The sequence below is a fragment of the Manacus candei genome, unplaced genomic scaffold (genome assembly GCF_025592945.1).
Source record: "Manacus candei isolate 608988 ecotype Guabito, Panama unplaced genomic scaffold, ASM2559294v1 h1tg000044l, whole genome shotgun sequence".
NCBI lineage: Eukaryota > Metazoa > Chordata > Aves > Passeriformes > Pipridae > Manacus > Manacus candei.
The window spans coordinates 2,783,171-2,805,166 of NW_026138092.1; the positions used below are offsets into that span (position 1 = coordinate 2,783,171).

The 21,996-nt window shown below is 42.3% G+C and overlaps 1 protein-coding gene and 1 long non-coding RNA gene across 3 annotated transcripts in view; one reads left to right on the top strand and one right to left on the bottom strand.

The window, feature by feature from the left end:
* The window catches only part of ST6GALNAC5 (ST6 N-acetylgalactosaminide alpha-2,6-sialyltransferase 5), a 70,917-nt gene that overhangs the window by 5,195 nt on the left and 43,726 nt on the right, over nt 1-21,996 (bottom strand). The window contains exons 3-4 of one of the 2 annotated variants that reach the window (XM_051796093.1): nt 8,284-8,693; nt 2,835-2,942 (exon numbers count right to left, since the gene is read on the bottom strand). In XM_051796093.1, coding sequence (XP_051652053.1) covers nt 2,835-2,942; nt 8,284-8,693 — 518 coding nt within the window. The remainder of the gene's footprint in view (nt 1-2,834; nt 2,943-8,283; nt 8,694-21,996) is intronic. The other variant, XM_051796094.1, reaches the window with a different exon arrangement.
* Nucleotides 68-8,494, top strand: LOC127474799 (uncharacterized). The gene is made up of 6 exons (XR_007905984.1): nt 68-961; nt 1,905-2,004; nt 6,239-6,292; nt 7,029-7,184; nt 8,123-8,271; nt 8,385-8,494. It is a non-coding gene; the product is annotated as an uncharacterized LOC127474799 (long non-coding RNA).

The window sequence follows — 21,996 nt, forward strand, 5'->3', positions numbered from 1 at the left end:
ACCCACTCTACAAAAATCTTTGGGATGTGCACGGAAGCACAAAAGCTTTCATCTTATTACAGAATGTGCAGATCAGAAGTATTTAACAGTGTGAGAGCAATACCAAGCCATTAACCCTTACTACAGCATAAATCTGTAGCAAAATAAAGGGGTTTGAAATTTCATATAGCTTTGCTGTAAACTACAAAAAATTTATAACAATCAGGACACCAATTCCAGTTCAGCTCTAAAACTCAGTGTCCAGTGAAAGTCAATAGAAAGGAATCTAAAACACCTTGTTGCAATTAACAGTGACAAATCTTTTACTCCGTACTCCAGACTCCTTCACTAGGCTATTTTTCCTGCATGGGTGCAAAGCAATTTGGTTAATGATCTTAAGCTAATAATTTGCAGCAGAATCAACAGTATGATGTTCAGGGTACCTTTGAGATGTCCTTCACGTTACAGATGTGAAACCAATTTAGTTCCACGACAGCGATCGCCACACTCGTTACTTACTCCACAAATTAGCACTTAAAAAAGAATGGGTACCTATCTGCTGAAATTTCAAATCTGGTGATATCAACTCTGAATAGAAATAAGATTTTGGGGTGTTTTTTTTTTTCTTTTGATCTTAATGATTGTTTAGTTGCACAGCGACGAGGGTGCCCACACCATCTCGCACACACACGTTACAGAGTTATTACAATTACAGAATATTTCTTTCTTTCTGCTATTCTGTTCTGTTGTCTTATTTCTTTGAAAGGAAGCACTGTTTAACTTCTTAATGAGTGGTTGAAGAGCAAACTAAGAAGGTTAACTGTATTTATAGCAAGACACTGCTTCCATAGATCTTCATGGACAGCTTCTCCTAGGCATGGCAACTACAGTTTTCCCCTTCATCATCTGGGGAATCAAGCTGAAGTACAGACACTTCATATTATTTTGATTAAGAAATGACCTTTCTCCCTTTTACAACCAGGTGAGCGAACTTTTATGTTAAGATTATTTTTTTTTTTAATGTGGGCTGTAAGCATTATTACACCAGTGGTAGGATTAATTTATAGCCTTTCTTGTGTTATAATTTAACATTATATCTATTCAATTTTAGTGTATCAATTCTATGAATGCCTTTCATATATGGTCTCAGTAACATTTTTAGCCTCTCTTAAAAACTGTTTGGGTTTAGTGTTGTTTGTTTGTTTGTTTTGTTTGTTTGTTGTTTTTAAAGATGTATATGTATCTAAATTACTCTGACTTTGGCTGAAAAGTCAGGACTGTGCATTAATTTGCAGTGAAATGCTGTCTTCTGCATTTTTAGATCATCAGTTTAATAATTATTATTTCCATGTACCACTGGAATACAGCCCTTTCTGTAGTAAGACAGACCAGCCACTTACAGAAACTGCAGTAGTATGTGTTGGCCAACTGAACTGACAGGGGAGCTGAGGTGCTGTGCTGTGGAAGGCATTTGTGTTGTCTGGCATATCTGATCTAGTTTGTTATTTTCCTCGGAGAATTCGTGATGAAGCCTGGCAGTACATCACAGCATTTATCATCCGTCTTTTGTTATAATTTGTAGAAATTCTCACAAAGTGGAGTTTAGTGTTGACATTTTATACTGTGATTTCTTCAGGGATTTCTACTATGTGCCCAGGACAAATGCAGACTCCTGACTGATCCTTTTTAAGTGCTCAGAGGAAAGTCCAAGCAGTCCTGAGTCAGAGCAGTCCTGTTCTTTGCCAGATGCACTGACCTGGCACTGCAGCCTTGCTCTCCTTGCCCCTGAAAGGCACCTGGAATTAGCCAGTGAACCAGACTTCAGTGAGATCACTGCACTTGCAATAGAAAATTAAAGCAAGTACTTCTTAGTGAAAGAGGTTTGTGAGCAGGAGATGAAATGTTCCACTGATGCCTCGTTGCAGACTGGCAGCACCAGCCCCGTGCCAGCGGGGTCAGGACTGATGGGCACGGAACCACGGGGTGCTGGAAGGCCACAGTGCTGGGCTGGAAATGCATGGACAGGTGAGACTTCTGGCAGCATAAAGATTGCTGATGTAAAACAAATCTGGATGCATTCATAGTGCATCATGTGGCTGATGTGATTTTGGTCCAGCAGCAGAATTTCTGAAGACCGTTTCCCTGTATCATCACTGATCCTCAGGGGGACACCTTAACCAGGACCTTGGGTCTGAGTCCTGCACAGGGCTGGAGGCACAACAGGGCTGTAAAATGTGCACAAGTTGCTACTTTATAGAACAGCTTCCACTGGCAGAATTTGTGTGCTCCTTCTGCCACTTGTGGCCCACACCCTGTATGCCCCACCCAAATGGGACTGATCCTGTGTCCACATTCTGGGTGAGACCTTTGGTGGGGATTATTTAGGAAGTTAGTTTACTGTAAAATTGGGATGCATGTCAGAGAGGTACAACAATCTTAATTTGAGTTGCACAGAAAGTTCAATTTAGAAGCTAGTCACTGTGAGAATGCTGTTCCTCTATTAATTTGGGGGGAACTTGAAAAACAAATTAAAAGTCATGTTTTCCAGTACTACTTTCTTCAGATTAATTTCATGCCAATTATTGCATTACTTTTAGCTGATAAATATTCAGAGACTAAAAGAAACCAGCAAGATGGATTAATTCTCCCACACTACAAACAACATTTTTTAATATTTTACATAACATAATTAAACCCTTTTTGTTGTTTTCAGAATGAGATTGTGGGACATCTTAATTAATTGCTCTAAGAGGACTGAAGACACGTTGCAGAGGAAAAAAAAGATTAAAAGATTCAGATATTTATCTGTAACGTTAACTGTGTTGGCTAATAATGGTTCCAAAATAAAATCCTACCTGCAGAAATCCGGTGGCACCATGCCATAAACATTTATCCTGTCACAGAGCTCTAATGCGATAGTCATTGTGAACCAGCCCGTGCTAAGCCAAGTGTTGGATATCTTCCTGAAAGCAAAAACATAATTAAGTTTCTAAGCTGACAAACAATTCTCGAGATTTATTTATTTGTTTCCTGAAAAAATTCCGAACCAGTTTCTCGGCGTTTTTTTTTTCACTCTCATGAAAGGCTACGAAACTTGGGCAACCACGACTACTTTGCTCGTTCATCTTGTAGTGATTTTGCTTAGTGTCTCCTGTCAGTGGCCTAACCTGTGCAGAAACTGCCCTAGCTGTAATTAATTTCGGGCACAACAATGTTAATATTTAGCTGACCTTTTGGTGAATTTACTTTAAGTGACTGAAACTTCATGTCCTGTATTTATATTCTACTGCTAGTAATCTGTACACATCTGTAATCGCTTAATGGAGCTTGCACACTAAGTGCTTGGGAAGATGCATCACGGAGAGATGAAGGGGCTGCTTAAAATGCTGTTCCCACAGCACACAGAGGAGCCCATCTGCTTGAGTGACATCTGGCCTGGAGTGTTGTTGTAACTCTTTCCTTGCACCCCACCCATGATTTGGGTTCTAGGAGCTCCCAGCCACTCGCTGTGACTGCTGGCAAGAAGCTTATTGGGCTGCAGCTCTGCCTTTGTCCCATTGCCAGCCTGGGAAACCTTCATCCTGGGAACTACCCCTCTGCCTGCCCCTGCCTGCCCCAGTGCCATCCCTGCCTGGGGGAGACCTTTGATAGGACTGACAGAGCACTGCCAGTGAGCCCTCAAAGGCAGCCCCTCGCCTGGCCTTCTCTGCAGGCTGGGAGATGGCTTTCAAAGAAGCTCAGCTGATCCCAGCATTATTTATGCAAAATAGGAGATATCTCCATGTAACTGCTCACAGATGTAAGGGATTTGCAAGTCGGGTGTAAAATTTTGCTGTGTCACAGGTTCTTAGCTGCAAAATGGCAACAATAACATTTCCTCTTCCTCTCATTTGCTTGCCAATGCTGTTTAGTGCATAAGAGCTGGGTCCTGTAGTGGTTACTGGTTGCCTGGCATGTGCACTGGAATTCCCAGTCCTGTGTTAAGTTCCTGCACTGGCTCTGTGCCACTGGAGAGCTGGCAGTGTTAGAATGGGAAGATCAAGGAAATGCCAGCGAGGAGCATGTCTTAAAGGTGTCATAAGGGCACGTTAGGGACTGGGACCTCTCTTAGACATGGAGGCACATAAAGTAGGGTATTTGCTCCAGAGAAAATGAGTTCACTCAAAGGTCTCCTTTCAAATACTTTTAAAGACAGCAGGTCTCCCTAATGGCTCCTCACTCAGCTAGAAAAGTCCTGCAGGAAGAAGTTCAAGCTTGTGTCATCTGCAGCCCAAAAAGGGCTCAGATCCCTGCTGACAGCCTGTCACAGTGACTGGCTCTCCCTTCATCTCTCACTGAAGCTGAGGCAGTGTGGGAGCAAGGGCAGGCTCCTGGAAGGCATGGGCACTGTATCAGATTGGATTAATATGGAACCTACATTAACCCTTCCCCCACACCTGTATCTGCCTGATACCTGGGAAACTTTGTGACATCACCCCCACCGAAAGAAAGCACAGCAGGAAACACGAGGTTCTCTTTGGAGAAGTCATCTGGGAATCCCAGGTTCTGACCCAAGTTCCAAGGCCATCTTGTACAGTTTACCCAGTGACTGCACTGTGTGGAACAGTCCTGGAAGCAGGGACCTGAGACCACAAAAGCCACTGCAGGCAAATGCCAGCAATCACTAACATCTAATTCAGGCGAAAAGAGCCACCACGCAGCTTCCCAAGCTAATGCAAAACGAGCTGGGTCCAAGTAGGTCACCTACAGGGCAGTAGGAGGGGGATGTTTAGAGCACTGTCAGGTTGAGGAATGCCTTGTACCAAGTTTCCCATTTCCTCAGGGAATTAGAACTACTGCAAAGAAAAAAAAACAAGTGGCAGTACCAGTGCTGGCTGCTTGAAAGATGCTTCTAAACATAAAGGAATTCTTTAACCAAATCTGCCTGAAGGATGCTGGGGAGCCCAGTTTATTTGTCCTGTCCTTTGTGGGTCGCCTGGTAACATGTGAACTCCTGAAACACACATTTATACTGCTCCTGACATACAGACTTTGAGGCTAAGCTGGCATTTGGACAATGTTTTAAGCATCTCATTATTTCCAATTATGGGCCCTTATTTATTTTCTGCCTCTGCACAGAAGCTCGGGGTTGGTGGTGCAGTTTGTCACAATGTCATAGCTGGGTCAGAAGCTCAGCAGAGACCTTCAGGCACTGCAACAATATAAAACAGTAAATAAGAATTTTCAGCTCAAAATTATTAGGAAAGGGAACAAGTAGGGAAAAGCTTACAAAACTTGCTTCTCTGCCACCTGGGAGTTTCTGAGCTATGAATCACTAGGTAATTCAGGAACATGTTCAGGCTAAAAGTACTCTGGAGCTTGCACAAGGCCACTGTTCCAGGTGCCTAACACCTTACATTCCAAAACCCAGGGAGCAATTGTAGCTGGACCATGACCAAAGGCTTTGCACAAGTCAGGCAACCCAGCCAGGCTGTCTCTTGGGTTAGTTTTCTTTTTGCTTACACACACTTACTTACACTGTAATTTAGTGTTTTCAATAAATAGGAGAATAACTGAATATAAATAAACCAGCTTAAAAGCTAAACAATCAAATAAAGATCAAAAAATTTATTCAAGTACCACTTTGGCCTCTTTAAATACCATGTCCGTAGGACAGCAACATAGAAATGGGGTTATAGTGTCTTGCCTTTTCATAAAAGATCTGAGCAAGAGTCCAACAAAAGAATACTGCTTTTATACCTAATCAGCTGTAATGAAAGAATATGAAACACTGTCATGTGCTTATTAGGGGAAATTATCAGATATTCTTTTATATGATGAACTAACACACAGCGCTGATAATTCTGTAGTGCACACTAAATTACAATTAAAGGCCTTTCTGCTCCACCAAAATCTCATTTATAATCTCTATGGAAATACTCTTCCTGCAGTTATTTCATTTATGCTTCTTTTATCTAATTACTATAATATTGGTTCTGAATCATATTTTCTTAATGTACCCTTATTCAATTATAAAGTTATTTTCAAGTATAGTTACTTTATAATGCCAAGTATATCGCTCTGCAGCCTTTGTCTTTCACCACACTGTTTAACTGGCAATGTTTTCTGAAGGTCTCTCGTCATTTCAAAATCAGTTTTTTTCCGAAAAGCACAATACATCCAATTACCTTTTTTCTCATCATTTTCAAGACAGAAATGAATAGTCTGATTATTGCAACCTTGCAATCATGCTTCTCTCTCCCTCCTTTGTTTTTTGTAGGCACTAATGCCAAGGGCTCAGCAGAAACCTCCCAGGGAAGAGCAGCATTCTGGGGTATACAATGTTCTGCTCCTGCCCCCACAGCCACGTAAATTTTCTCCCCTTATGAATTCCTTCCTATCCGTGTTTCTCTTCATCTTCCCTCTCTTCTCTGCTGCTTATTCATTTATTTTCATCTCCCGTTTTAATCTTCTCAGTCCTTCAAGTATGCTGTCTGTGCCCTCCAAAGGAGTGGTTCACACACACAGCAGATCCTGCAGTTTATTAAAATCAACAGGGCCTGTTCCCGAGGCTGAATTTTGCTGGCATCTGAGTGCCCTTGACTCACACTGGGAATTCAGGGTGCCCATGACTGAGTCCAATATGAACTTGTTACAATGTCATTAATGGCTCAAATGCCCTGAGAATACTTCAGGAGCCAAGTCTGGTGCCCGTGCAGAAAAAGAAATGCTTTGATCACACATTCACTACAGGCCTCTGGCTCTGGATGGCTGATGGAGAACCAGAAAGAGCAGCTTGCCTGAAATGGCACAGCATGTGTCAGAATAAGAACAGGAGCCTGGCAGTGCCAGGGAGGGAATGGGACCCTGGCTCCCTGTGGCAGAACTGGCCAGGCTGAAGCAGAGGAGGTGAACTGTTCCCCAGAAATGGGGACTGCTCCAGATCCTGCACTGAAAGCCCAATCCAGGAAAGGAGGGTTCCCTGTGTTACAGTGCAATTACAGCTTTGTTGGCTTTCATGCCTTTGTAAATACTGAGTATAACGATAACCCTCTACACTTTTCTTGAAGGGTTCAAATGCTTAATTCACCTTCTCACTTCACTGTACTCTGGAAAAGACTGAAACACATCACAACTGGCAGGATACCTCCCCTGTCTCTTCCTTTTTCTTCTGACAGAGACCCGAACACACCAATTTGAGGATGAAGAGAAAAGGACCTTGACTGGTAAGAAACTAAGTTGCTCTGTGCTCCAGTGTGAGGGCAAGTCAATCACAAACTCAGATCCATCCTTTGATCCACTGTAACTGAGCAGAGCTTGCAAGCAAACCCTGTGGGGTGTGACTAAGGCAGCAAATGCCAAGCAAATGATACAACAGTTTCCTCTACCATTAGTTCTGCCTTTCTTGTGTAGCCCAGAAAATTAATCCCGTGCTCTTGAGTCTTCCCTGTCCACAAGAGGATTGAGCCCCGTTTCAAGCTTTGGTGTCTGTGTATTGTATTTGTAAGCTAGAAAACCTCACCATGAGTTACTGCACAATATACTTCCCACTTCATTTGTACCTAAGTGGGGACCCTGTTTTCCATTTTTACAGCAGCATATTTAATAAGTCAAAAAACAGAAGCTCATTAAAAATAAATGTCTTTCTTGCCGGGAAGTGTTTGGTTTGAATGCCCGTTTTCAAACATTGTATGTGAAAATACTCAAGTCCTGCACTGGGTCACTTACTAAAAATTTGATTTGAAGATCAGCCTACAAGTCTCATAAACAGTCTCATAAAGATGTAACTATCATAATAACTTTCCATTTTCCAGTTGCAAATATAAGATGAACTGTTCTGAAGCACCTAATGTATGACTAATGTTTATTTGTTTTACAAGAAGCTTTACAGCTGCAATGTTCCGAGAATGCTTAAATTCAATAAAGAGCTATTATAATTCATTGAATGGTGGCATTTCCTCTATAAGAAAACATAACCTATCCATTTTAATTTTTCAGAATCTGTGAAAAAACTTTAAGGTATATTACCCCAAAGTGAGATTTAAACAGCTCCTGCCTCCTTGGCTGTATAAACAGTACATCCAGATTCTGGTATTCTGAGTTGGTGAGGCAATAATACTCCATACAAATAATTTTGATGCCTATTTTTTACTTATGTTACCAGTGATCCTATTTGACGTGTCATACCACATTACGACACACGAGGCAGAGGATTTAATGGGTGTGCTTGTCCCACTGAGCAGCTCTGAAATGGCTGTATAATATAAACCAGATTACTTTCCTCCTGTATAACACCCCCCGGCCGCACTCACGGTAAGTTCTCACCTGTCCTTCCCGGTTTCCCGTTTGAACAGGTCATCAAACTGGAGCATCTTGTGGCGAGAAATCATGTACACTTTTAACCGTGGCAGTATCTGGTTCATCAGCTGCAGGTTGTTGTACACCAGGCCCTTGCCGTCCCTGCGCATGTAGCTGCTCGGCCCCCAGAAGATGAACACGGCGCCGTGGCTCATGTTCAAGAGTTCGTGGCGGTTCCGCAGGATCCTCTGGATGCTGGAGTGGGCGATGACCCGCAGGCTCGTTTTGTTCCCGACGTCTCTTCCGTAGCCCCGGGTGGGCGCGTCGTTCATCCGGATCACGCACTCGGCCTCGTCGATCCTGTCACCCTGTTTGCCGCCCAGGAGGTGCCCGGAGCTGGTCACCAAGGCACAGCTCTTGCAGTGCATCTTTAACGGCTGCAGAGACACACGGAGCTCAGGATTAGCTGTAGGCATCTTCCTTTTCACTGCATTACTGTATTTTATGCAGAAATGGCACATTTTACAGCAAAAGTCGCAAGGGAATTTACATAAATCACTCCCAGCAGTCTTCCCAACTAGCTGGGGACGCGTTACCTGGATGTTTTGTAGATGGGGAAAATGTGGTATAGGTGTATTAGCCTTTAACAGTCCTCTGTGGAGTTGAGCCCATTGTGTAAATCCTCCTTTCCACTGTCTACACAGAAATGACAACAGCTTCTATACTGCTCCCAGCTGCTTAGGACTGCACTTCTTCCACCTGCCATAAACAAGCTACAATTGGAGTATTTTTTATTCTTCCTCTTCCACTTTTTTTCAGGAAATAATAAACCCTAAGTCCTCCTAAGTTCATGTGTGAGTAGCTTTTCAACCCTGGGGTCAGGACATTGTGCTAAGGGAAGCAGCACACTATACTTTGGCCCAGTCCTTGCATGGTATTTGCAGGTTGGTCCCATAACCACTGCAGTGCTCTTGTACCTCCTTTATGGTTCAACACTCATTAATGTCTGTGTGTATTTGGCATGGCAGTGAGTTAGTGCACTGAACTTTTTGTAGCTTGTCAGGTCATGTTCAAAAGTTACACAGTAAAATGGAACAGGAGGTGCCTGCTCAGTGAGTGCTGACCTAATGGAAGAAGGACAGTAAAACAAGCTTTCATGAAAATGAAAATGCATAATAAATCATATTACTGGAGTATGCCACCTATCCAGGTATCAATTAGAGGAGTATGTCACTACCTACTGCTCAGCAAGAGAACTAAAAAGGAGCAAAGGTTAACAATATCCCCAAAGTGCTACTTACTAACAAGAATACAATGAACTGTGAGGTAAATAAAGACTGACTGAAGGTGTGCCTTGGTGGCCCTCCATGAAATAGTATCTTGCACTTGGTGTGTATCTTACAGTTTCTCTGAAAAACAACAACAAAAAACAAACACCACATAAAACCACCCACCACGTCCTGAAAACAAATAAACAAAAAAAAAACCCACCACAAAAAAAACCCAAACCAAAACCAGCACAGAAACTGAACTGTGGTTGCTCAATCATTTTGATCCACTGATCTTCTTCCCTACGGGTGTCCATCAGATTTTTCTTTTCATTCTTAACCCTGAAGGATGGCATTCCAATACCTTCTTGGTGAGTAACAGGCTTGTTTAATTCAGACACACCACTTGCTGCCAGCAGCTGTCCCCTGCACTGTGGCACTGGCCTGATCCTCTGGTGTGCTGAAGAGGTGACAGGATCCACTGGCTCTGAGGAGTGTGAGCAACCTAAACCCATCTTGCACCCTCAGCACCTCGAGGTCAAGCCCTGTGGCTCTCCATGGGATCTCATTGTTCACACCACCACAAATGCACCCAGCATGTCTCCAGGTGTAAACCTGGGAGGTTTATTAGCAACGAGGAGAAGTTCTGGTGGTATATAATCACCCTTCCTATCAACCGCATGTATCAAGTGACTAAATCAGTCTGCAGGGAGGCTCAGCTTAAAGCTCTAAAGCTGAAAAGGACACATAACCTAGGTTTGACATCATCTCAATCCCCTGTTTGAAAATGCTTTGGTCCTTAGAATTTGATGGGATTGTTTTACTGTCGTAACTTATGTTTAATTTTGAAAGTAATAAGTGGTTACTATTGCAGTCAGATATTTTTTTTCCTATGAGAAGACTGCTTTTTAATTGAAGAGAAAATAACTAAACTATACAATCTGTGCAATGATACAACCAGCAAGTCTTGTATCTCCATCTCCCCCAATCAGCAAAGTCCCTTTTCTTTCACATCTAAGGACTATAATCCAGAGCTAATGATATGGGTAGAAGTGTTCATGCCTTTGTGAGCCAAGGTTCCTAATGCAGTATTTACATGCATTTTTCTTTAAGCTTTCACCTGCCACTTTGATGAATTACCCAGCAAAAGGTTGTAAGGTGAACTAGCTGCTCCACCAGCATGCTTGGGAAAGCAAGATGAAGTGCTAATGAGGTTAAAGGAAATGGAGTCAGCACCAACGTTAACTCACACAGGTTTGAATATCCACACAGCAAGGCATTTTCACCCATACAATCTCTGCTGGTTTCTGGCCTATTGAGCTACAACATCCCTGTTTCTTTTAAAAAAGCCTGCCACAGAATCCATCAATTGTTGGGAAACAAGAGCAACCATCAGCCGAGCTGGGGAAACTTGGGGAGAGGGGCTGAGGCTACAGAATAAACATTAACACCTCCCAGAACATCTGTCCCAGATCTCGTATGAAAAATGTTCCTATTGGTGAACAGTCTTTTGGATGAGACATTCAGGTATTGCCTGGCTCCTTCTTGAATGATGCATGGGGGCTGAGCCCCTGCAGCTGCTCCAGGCAACTCATTTTCAGTCGCCTGACTCAGATTCTTTCACTTGGAGGCTACAAAACTCACACCTCAAAACTGTCAGAGGAATTCACAGCCAACAGCCATGACATTCTCACACCAGCTGTTTATAATGCTTTGACAATATTGAAAACAAGGGGGGGAAAAAGCTATAGGCTGTAATACCCACAGCACTGGGAGGCACCAGGAATGTCATGTATTTAAGCAATAATAATGGAGGCACAAGGCAGTTCTCTGGGATTGATGACCAGCTGGGAAAAGTTGATGGCCTGAGAATAACCAGGGGCCATTAAGCCAGAAGAACATTAACTCCACAGAAAGCGCTCTGTTACAGTAATTATTACAGTGATATTTTGGAAAAAAAGCAAACCGGAAAAAAAAAAAAGGCGCAAACCCACGACATACACGAGTTATATTTCAGGAGCCTGGCTTCAAAATGCCCAGAGAAGGGACAGGGTGAGAGGTAGGTGAGTTTTATAGCAACTGTATTAATATAGTACCTGTATGAAGTACCTTGAAGTGTGGGTACCTGAACCACAGGTACAGCACCCTGTGTGACACGGCAGAGCTACTTCTGCAACACAAGTCGGGGCACTCAGACAGGGAACAAGCCAAGTTTTGGCCAAAACAGTTGCCCAAATCACCTCTCAGTTCCAGTCACCTCCAGACTCATATGGAGAGAGCTCACAGTGCAAGAGCCCCAGGAGATGGCAAAATCAGAGGGTGCTTTTCCAAGATAGAAGGGCTATCCCAAGGGAATAAAAGAACAGGTGAATACTGTTATGGATAAACCTCATAACAGCACCTTAGTGGCCACAACAAACCAGTGCAACCCTGCCCTGCTACAAGTGCCACAGGCCAAGCTGACTCCTGGCAACTTCCACTTCCATGGATTATAGCCCAGGAAGTGCTGCTGCTCTTTCACATAGGCCTGATTTGGTTAAAATCCACAAATACACAAACAAAACCAAAAAACAATGCCATAGTTGTTTCTGTATTTTCCAATTTGAGGCAATTTGCACCGTTATTGACTTTAAAATCTATGTTGCCCAATGATAGAAAAATGTTATTTTCAGACACTTTAGTGCTCAAGTGCTTGAAAAGGATCAATGGGAAAATGTTATTCCTGATTCAAAACATGTTGCTCTCAGATATAATTATTTTCTTTGTGATGAAATCAAATGATAATTTTTTTTCCCTTATAGAAGTCTTTTGATTTAGAAGATTTAGAAAAAAAGACAATTCTCTCCAGTAAAACCAGGAACACTGGAAAACCTGCTTTTTTCTATACTATTTAATAACCTACTTTCAAGACCCCTGGGTTCAGATCACCCCATTACCAGTAGTATAAAATTTCTTTTCTATAAATAAAAAATAGAGTATTTTATCTTGGCAATGATGACCTCTCCAACAACAACAACAACCACCAAATCAAACCAAACAAATAAGCAAAAAAAAACCAAACCCCAAACCCCAAACTAAAACAAGAAAAAAAACCTGCAGAGAAGAACAGCACATTACTGAGTTCAGCAGAAAGAGACCACCTGTCAGCTCATGAACATGACCACTCCTCATAGATACATCTGGAAATATTGCAGATGACTTTGAAGTGTATTGGGAGAGAGCAAGAGAGACCAGGAAAGGTTAAAGAACACCCAAATTCGTTTTGGATGGATGACCTTTAACTGAGCGTTTGAGACTGAAAGTGCAAAATGTTTCTCTTGCACTGCAACACCTCTGCAGCACGTTGTGAGCCAGCACCAGCACATTTTGAGCCAGCACCAGCACACCTGCCTTCTGCCTGAGCTGGGATGAAAAGCTGTGGGACAGCTCCTCTCTGCATCAACTACCTGAACCAACAGCCTCCCCTGCAAGAGCTCCCAAAGTGAGACAGTAAAACCAGTGGTGCAAATAAAGACTGATCTACAAGAAAGCAAATCTGTTTCTGTTTTCAACTGAATTAATTCACTATAGAGCTATATTAATGGTTGGAAAAGGACACATAAACGCTGTAAGAGACAGTCTTAGTGGTTCAGGAGAAGCGACCTTATTCAAGAGCAGCCTAGCTTTTCTCTTTTCGTTACAAAGCAGGTGGTTTCATGGGCAGGAGTTTCATGGCTCCCCTCCCTGGTGCTCATTGTGCCTGGCCTGAGCAAAACAGCTTGAGACACTCACTGTATGTTACCCCAGTATTTGCTTTTTATATTCCTTGCCTTGTGCAAGGAACTGAATCAACATCTCACACGTGATGTTAACGAACTCCCAGTTCACCCCACATTCAATGCAATTTATTACATATGGCCTGTTCTTGATTGCTGGGTCAGCAGCCACCAGCAACAACACTAAATAATTAAGTCTTGGCCAGTAATACAGTATTTTGTCCTGGCAGCTTCAGCTCTTTTACTTTCTGGTAGCTTTGAGCGGCTCTGAGGTTCCTCACAGCTGCTGGCTTGGGACCACTGCTCCCCTGAGCTGGCTGATCCTTCCCAGTGCTCCTCTCCCAGCAACTTTGAGGACAATCCCCCTATCCCACCAGCCACCCCAACCCCTGCAGGAGCTCCAGCCTGTTGCTGGCACAGCACAAACAGCTCTTGTGGGTCCCTGTGTGTCACCAGCACTGCTCCAGGTGAAAAGCTTCTCGTGCCACTACGTCCATCTCTCGTGTGCAAGCTGCATATGTTGTTTCTATTGGTGTGCCTCCTTCCTTAATATTTTCCCCTAAAAGAATAAAAATTGTAAGGCCAAACCTACTTTCCTCTGAGAAATTCCCAACAGCCACCTTAAGGTAGATAGAAACCCTGAAGCTTCACATTTGCCAAGTAACTTCTGTTCTGTAAGTCAATGTAGCTCAAGCTGTCTCATTAGTGAAGTACAGCTATGCACTTCAGAGGTGATTCCCACAATACAAGGACTCTGGGAGACACGTTCTTGTGAAAATAATGCAAGTTCCTTGATTATTTTTGCTTTGTAATATATTGATGGTGGAACAGTGCTTTCATAATAATACGAAATAAATCAAAAATGAAAAAAAAAATCCCCACAAACAAGCACAAAGAGTTTGCTGGTTTTCAAGTCCCATCTATGAAATGATGTTATCAAACCAGTCTTCTCTGAATAGCAAAAATCATTCAGATGCATATTGGAATATTGTAGGTAACACTTTTGTGTATAAAAAGCTGGAGCAAAAAACCAAGGCTGAAACACCTGAAGCGTGAAGAGAGTTTTGAACTTCAACTTGCTGGGGTAAGTGCCCTTTTAAAGCCTCTGGGAGCTTTGATTTTAAGGTGCCATGTTCTGATCTCAGAGACTGTTTTGCTTTGACCATGACATTTTCACGTGTATGTTTATATAGGGAGTGTAGCTTAATTTCTACACTCTGCGTGCCAGCTCAGATTTCCCCTCCCATGTTTAATAAATTTTGATTCTTTAACCCTTATGCTAGATAAGAGCACCTTATGCAGGTACAGAGAGCTGGCAAAGAGGGAGGAAAAAAAATCCTCTGAGCAAATACATTTATAATTATTGTTGAACTAGACTTTTGGAACGTTAGAGAATTTGCCATGAAAACAAACTGCATTATCCAGTGAACTAAAAGCACTGACTGCCTCGAAAACTATATCCCAGCGACTGATATCACACAAGTAAACAGAAAGGGTTAGGAGATACCACTTGCCCAACATTGTTAATCCTTATGCAAATCCAAATAACAAGCATTTGCAGCAAAACTTTGCAATTCAAAAAGGGTCTGGCAAGTCTGTTCATAAAGATAAATGCGTGTCTGTTTAAAAAGATAAAAGATAAAACAAATGAATTTCTTATTACTTCTCTTTGTTTCTTGGGGCCGTGGAGCTTGAATATGCAAATGCTGCAGAAACATTAGCATCTTCATTTCCCATTGAGTCTTCTGAGTTAATTACATAACTGGACTCTGCCTTCAGATATTTGATAAGACAGTGAAACAGCCAAACTTCAGCAAGCACATTCATCACCCCAGGGATCACAGCACCTTGTGTTTTATTCCCCCAAGGAATGCAATATTCTTTTTGCCATGACACTGTACCGATGGCCATCTGCAAAACCTGTAGTAAAAAAATATAATAACCCTATTTTCGAAAGGTCCTTGGACATATCTAATTAAATTTCAGAACATGAGGCTCTATTATAAAGAGACAAATAGCAAAACAAATGCACTCCATAAAGCTTTCACTGGGATGATTTTCTTAGAAAAAGTACCGTTAAGCACATTAGTCAATGAAGAGTCTTCTGCTTGTGTGAAGTGTTTTTCTGGCACATTAACTCTTTTTCAGGGGACTGCCTGCTAGTCAGAGCTTCCATTAGATTAATTAAAATATGGCTTCTCTCACTGAAAAGAAAAGGCATGAGTTTGGTTACGGGACATTGACCGCCTATAGAAACTGAGCCCTTTCCAGTTACATAAAATTCAGGCAGCAGCAGCACAGGAGACTGAACAACAAAGTAACTCTGGTACATGGGGTGCACTTCTTATTTTGGAAGCATGATTAGCAGGAGCTGATGTTTTCCCCTAAGCCACCTTAAGTGAATATAAGGTGCAACCTTGCAAATTGTCAGCACATCTAAAGCTAAGATTTAGAGAGTAGTTTCCATCCTGCATCCTATAAATGTGTCCCAGGAGGAAGATTAGTATCAATCACAGGCTTATTGGAGAGGGAGATAGGATACAATGATAACCCGAAGCTATCAACTAGAGTAATGGCCTAAGAAGAAAAAGCAATCAGAGAAAGAAAAGAATATCCTCAATGAAAGACAGAACTGGAAAATCAGGCAAGAATGTATCACGTTGATGAACATGAGCTCTTATACAAGAGAGAGAATCGTATGAACAATATACAGGCTCTAAAGAAATGGTTATTGCCTAATGTTTATCTTAAAAGGAGTGCAAATAGACATCCATATTATATCAAACTGCTTTACTTTTGTTCTGTAGCTGAAGTGCTTGCACTAAAATGCAATAAAGCCACAGGCATGGTGTCTTAACTATGCAAATTGTTATCACTGAAGTGTCAGAAAACCAGGAATTATTTCAACGGGCTACAGGAAAGGTATTGGGCAGTTCAGATTTTTGCTTCAGTTTTCACATCAGCTTCTCTCCTTTCCTTTGGTATGTTTGGGCAATTCTTTCCAGTTTAAATGCTTCATGAAGATATGCCCTCAGATGCTCTTTCTGCATCTGTCACAGCTATGAAGGATTTTTTTTTTGAGCTTCAAGTTTCACAGGGTCCTTTTTTTAATCTAACCCAGCTTTAAAGCCAAGCATCACTGATCCTTAAAGTCTGTGCCCAAGTTTTCAAATTCAAGCACTTTTTTCTTTCTTTCACACTATTTGGTTCATACAAATGCATCTAAACTCTCACTACAACTATTATCACTACAAGGCAATAATGGGATGGGCATTGCTAGGACAGAGCAAGCCTTTCCAATGGCATCCAGTTTTAACATAACACAGCATGCAGAGCCCCTAGAACAGGCCAGATTAAACTCTAAAATATATTTTGTCTTGTATTTCTCTACCTTGTCAAATTAAGAGTGAAGTAAAAAAATAACGCTCCTTATTCTTTTGAAAGGTCTTTGTTCAAAAATTTTGTTTAAATGTCTTTGCTTCGTAATCTGTCAAAAATGTTCAGCCGCACAGTGTTTTGATTTTCACGTGGCTAGCTCCATGTAATCTTCATCAGCTTATTTTATTTAACCCAGGCTGTTCTATATAGTCTTGCTTCTGTCCCTATGAGTTAACAGCACACCAGAAACTGGAGAACAAAAGCAGATTTAAAACCTTTTTTTTTCTCCCCCCAGAAGATACTGCATCTGAGTTAAAAATGTTTTTCTGAGGATATATCAGATTCAGTAATACATAAAGTTGTACCAGCTCCACAGCAGGACCCCAAGGTAGCCTCCATAATCACTGGCCCCAAAGACAGATGCTGCAAACAGGCACTGACAGCAAAAGTGGTCAAAACATCCATGTAATTTAATAGCTACAGGGTGCAGAAACTCACTGTGAATTTCTCCCATGCACAGATATAGAAAAGAAAAAGAGAGGGTGTTTTGTCTATTCAGTTTCAGACAAAACCAGATGAAAACATTTTGAAGACATGCTTAAAAATCTGTATCTATATCTGCTACTATGTATTGCTATAATTTTAACTGATTTTGGACTACAACTACATTTGAAAACTAAACCCTTTAATTCAGGGGTCAGCTCTTTCAGTGTTTGGGGTTTTTTTTAAAGGGTCTTTAGCATTCCAAATACATCTCTGCCATCGTTCACTGTTATCACAGCCTGATCAAGAGACAAAAATAAACACATCTATCCATCAGGATGTTTGTATTGTGCCTATTTGTCAGTGTACAGGTTAATATGAAATTAAACACTTTGTAGATGGAAACATTTAGCCCTGAAATGAACCTACCACCGAGGGTTAATTAGACAATCAAGTACAAGAGCTGGCACTCCTGTCTGCCAACGTGGCATTGCTTCTCCAAAGAGGTGTTCTTCAATTTACAGCAGAATGTCAAAACTATCTTCTCTGTGGCTGAAAAGGATGAGGTTAACAGGAATCTCAGAGGGAACCACTGAATAAGGCTGCCTGGGAGAGAAACAAAGGTCTGCCTCGGAGGAAGGCACCCTGAGCTGCAGGGCAAATGAGAAGAGTCCTGAAAAAACTGAGCCAGGAATGAGCTGATAGCAAGTCAGCTAATTACAGGGGGAGAGGGGGCTGACCTTGCTAGAAGTAGAGTTAAGTCTGTGTCCATATCTATGCATTTCCCAGGCATTCAGAACTGTGCCATCTCTTGTGATGGGGCACACAAATACTTTTATTTATGCTGCACCGTTCCCTGATTTGAGGGAAGCATCATTCCCAGGCATTTGGTTAACACTCTTCAGTAACATTCCTTGCTCAAAGATGTAGCTTAGCTGTAGCTGTGGAAATGGTATAACTTAAATGAGGAAATGATACAACTTAAATTCAGAGCTACCCAGTGCATTTGATCAAGCCATCTGAAGTGTAGAAGGGTGTGCCACAGAGAAAATGCAAGACGTAGGTTTAAGACAGATACTACAGAAATCAGGAAAAAGGGAATAATTTTTAGTGAGCAGCAGCAGAAACAAAACCTTCCTGCAAAGGGGTGAAATGTGGAGTCCCAGAGTCTCAGGGGATTTCTGAGTGCTTTATACACTTTATCTGCTTTTTATTTTACATTATTAGTCCCATGTTGTACTCCTTGGATGTGATGTGTGTGTCATTTGAAGTGCATTTACCTGACAGTGACATTAAACAACTTCTGCTCACTTCTTGGGTTGGGGGTTGGAGGGTATTTCACTGGATCACTCTCAGGATCCACTTCATAATCAGAACAGGAGGAAAAGAGAAGTCAAAACAAGGCAGGAACAAAAAGAATAGAAAACAGGTGGAGCACATGGCATTGCTGTCTTTAGTGACACTGAATGCACATAAAATTCAGCCCCAAATGCTATGATAAGATGGGTGATGGTCCTGGAAGAATGAAAAGGAGAACATGGCAGGATGACCACGAAGTGCTCCCCTGTGGATACTTTTTCAAAGTCTCTCTCAATCTTTCATTGTTTCAGATCACCATTACTGAATGCCCTGACATCTAACTGATAACCTGTCAGCAGGAAGTTTCAAGTTGTATAACCAGTGTTGGCTTTTCAGGGCTCTGTACCACGCCTGGCTGCAGCCCAGGATTCTTCTTTCATGTGAATGAACTTCTGTCAAACAGTTTCTTCAGAGCAACAGCCACATTCTAGAGTAGTTTTTCTGCACTGGACATGTAAGTTCATCTTTCCAGCTGTAATAGCCCAAAAAAATGCCCACCCATCTAAGCAGTGTGTTTTTACAAACCCAGACCTCCCCAGAGCCACAATTTCAGCCGTCAGGAGAGAGGACAGGATATTGTTTTCTTGTAGGGGAGAAACACTGGAGTGTTGACAGCTTTTTATATGAGGGTCTTTCAGCAGAGAATTAAAAAGAGAAAGAGCAGCTACTCCTCAGTTGTAACTGCTTCACTCCGAGGTGACCAGATGGTTCATCTTGTCTGTCCTGCATGGCCCTGGGACTGCCCTCAGGGGCTGCTTCACCCTGCAGCAGAATGTGCCAGGAGGCTCTGCCTGCAGCTGCCCAAAGCCCACTGCCCTGCTGGCAGGGTGAGGTGGCACCAGCCTTTCTCTGCCCACAGGACCACAGATATCAGGGGGGTCTCGGGAGCTGCTTCACACTCCTGGCACACCCTGGACCCTGAGCTGTGCCCCCTCACTGCACACACCCTGCACAGGTGGGACATCGGCCCCACAGTGTCCTGGGCAGGGCTCTGTGCAGTGTCCCCGGACCTGCACTGTCACCCCCAAGCCCCCACGGTACCCATACAGGGACACCTGCAGCCCCACTGGCTTTCATGCTGATCTCCCAGGGCTGTGACACTGTGACAAACATCTGTGCAGCACAGGGCAGGGCAGAGGGGACACGGACAGCACAGAGAGGCAAACACGGTGACAATCTGCCAGGAGATGGCATGAGAGCATAATCCTGACTCAGCCACAGGCACGGGGAGACCAGGAGTGTCCAAAGTGCTCACAAGGGAGAGCCACTGAGGACAGCTGGCAACCTGACATCCCAAACACCACTGTGAACAAAGTGGGAATCTCACCTTGGGCATGGTGGTGTCTGCACTGTGTCAGTCCTGCCCATTTCCCAGATTTGCACATCCGAGGAGAAAACAACACATCCTCCCAGGAGGAACCACAGTTCCTGCCAGCAGAGTACAGCTGGGAGGAGCCTCCATCCTGGAAACTACATTTGAAGAAACACAGCCAAACTCCACTGATGTGTCAGCACATAATTACAGCTGGAGTGTGGTTCAAATCCTTCCCTTTCTGTCATGTGTTCTGCTTCCCAAACACACACACAGAAAAAAGCAACAGTGCAGGATTTCTACCCCTCAAAAATAATAATCACAGTACAGCCCCACTATTACAATTAAACAGAAATTAATTCCATTCTACAGAAAGGGACAGGCATTCTGAAGGTTTAGCTGGTTTCCTTTTTAATTACTGTGTAACATTGTGAACACAGCAAAAATCTTCTTTTTAACATGCTGGGGGTTATGTTTGCTTTAACTGACTGCAAAGGATGCTACATTTGCATTTAATTAAAAAAATAAGTTATTAAAATGGTTTATTCTAGTTCAATGTATATTTGTTGAGCATGAGGATGGTTTCACATCAGAAATAAGATTTTTTTTCAATTAGTATTGAGCAACGGACACCTGGGAAAGCAAATAAAAAGAACAGATCAATGTATTTTCAAAGGAAAGCTTCTTAATGCAAAAACATTTGGCCTTGTCACAACTAGATTATTTTTGAACGCTCACCTTTTCCAAAGGAATCACTCTGTATCCTGAAGGCTAATCAGTATGTTACCTTTTTGACAGGAACAACATAACACAACCCCAGAAACTGGAATGCAAAAACCTCACACCAAGTATGAGCTCCCTTCCAGCCAAGAGTGATCTAAGACAGGACTCCTGTGGGTGGATGGCATCGTCCCCTCCAGCTGGGGAAGGGCATCTCTGGCTGTGTGAGTGTGGGGTGGCTCTGCCAAACTGAACAGAGCATTTGGGAGAAAGAAATCCTAATTTTCAGCTCCTTACACGGGAGCAGCCTTACACGGGAATCAGGCAAAGCTTTTGGCAGATGCAGAAAAAGAAATGTAGGCATCCAGTTCACTTGAAATTCAAATGAGTAAACAGCAAGCTCATTCGTGTGCTTTCAAGGTTAGTCAGCAGCTAAGGAAAGATTTTTTTTTAAACTGAAACTTTACATGTAGGTTTAAGAGTGGAGCTTTAATTGGGTTAAGTCCTGCTTTACACACCAAAGCTCTTCATGGGATCTAACCCTGTGTTCCTGTACTAAATACAAGTTCTAGGGAACCACTTCTTCGTAGCCACATATCTGATTCATCACTCTTTGGAAGGCTACAATAAATCTGTCATGGAACTCTACTAATTGCCAGTAAATCACCAAAGTTGGAAGTGTCACAAGCATATCCAAAAAGAGTAAAAGTGAAGAGCCGAACGTTCAAAGAGCTCTGGGGTGAAATTCTGTCACTTTACAGATGAAACCTGTAATCTATGTGAGAATAAATGATGTATAATGATTACTAAATTTGAAATCAAATCTTCACATGGGGACAATTCAATAAGGTTAGGTGATCATAGGACTATGCAGCAGTATCAATTATGGAGCCAGAAATAGTCTCACCGTCCCTCAGAGGCTACAAAAACTCTGCACTGCTTTATTCACCAACATCAGAGGGCATCCACTTTCATCAAATAGTCTGGGGGTTCTCATTTGGAAGGAAAAAAAATTTAAAAAAATGGAAGGCAAGAGCCCAAAAAATGACTGGCAATGATCCTAACTTATCATCTGAGCTACCATTTGCTCTGCCAATTGATGGGAAATGAAGTGTGATCAATTCTAGTCCACTGTACATCGTTCCCATTGACTGGCCTGCCAAATCTTTGATTGAATAATTAGTTAAGATATCAGTATCTGCCATTTTGCACAATGCTCACCAGACAAAGCCCTAAAGTCTTCATAGAATGGACAATCACCACGTTATCTGTACCTTCACATTTTCTTTCACATGTATGACTAAGCCTCAATATTGCCAAAATAGGGAATAAAAACATGAAATCCAGGAGCATGAAATCTAGAGGTCAGTGCAACCCCTGAAGTAATACAACATGCATACAGATGAATAATAAGCCATATCAAAAAGGATTAGATCTGTGCTCCTCATTTACAGTAGTTCACTGT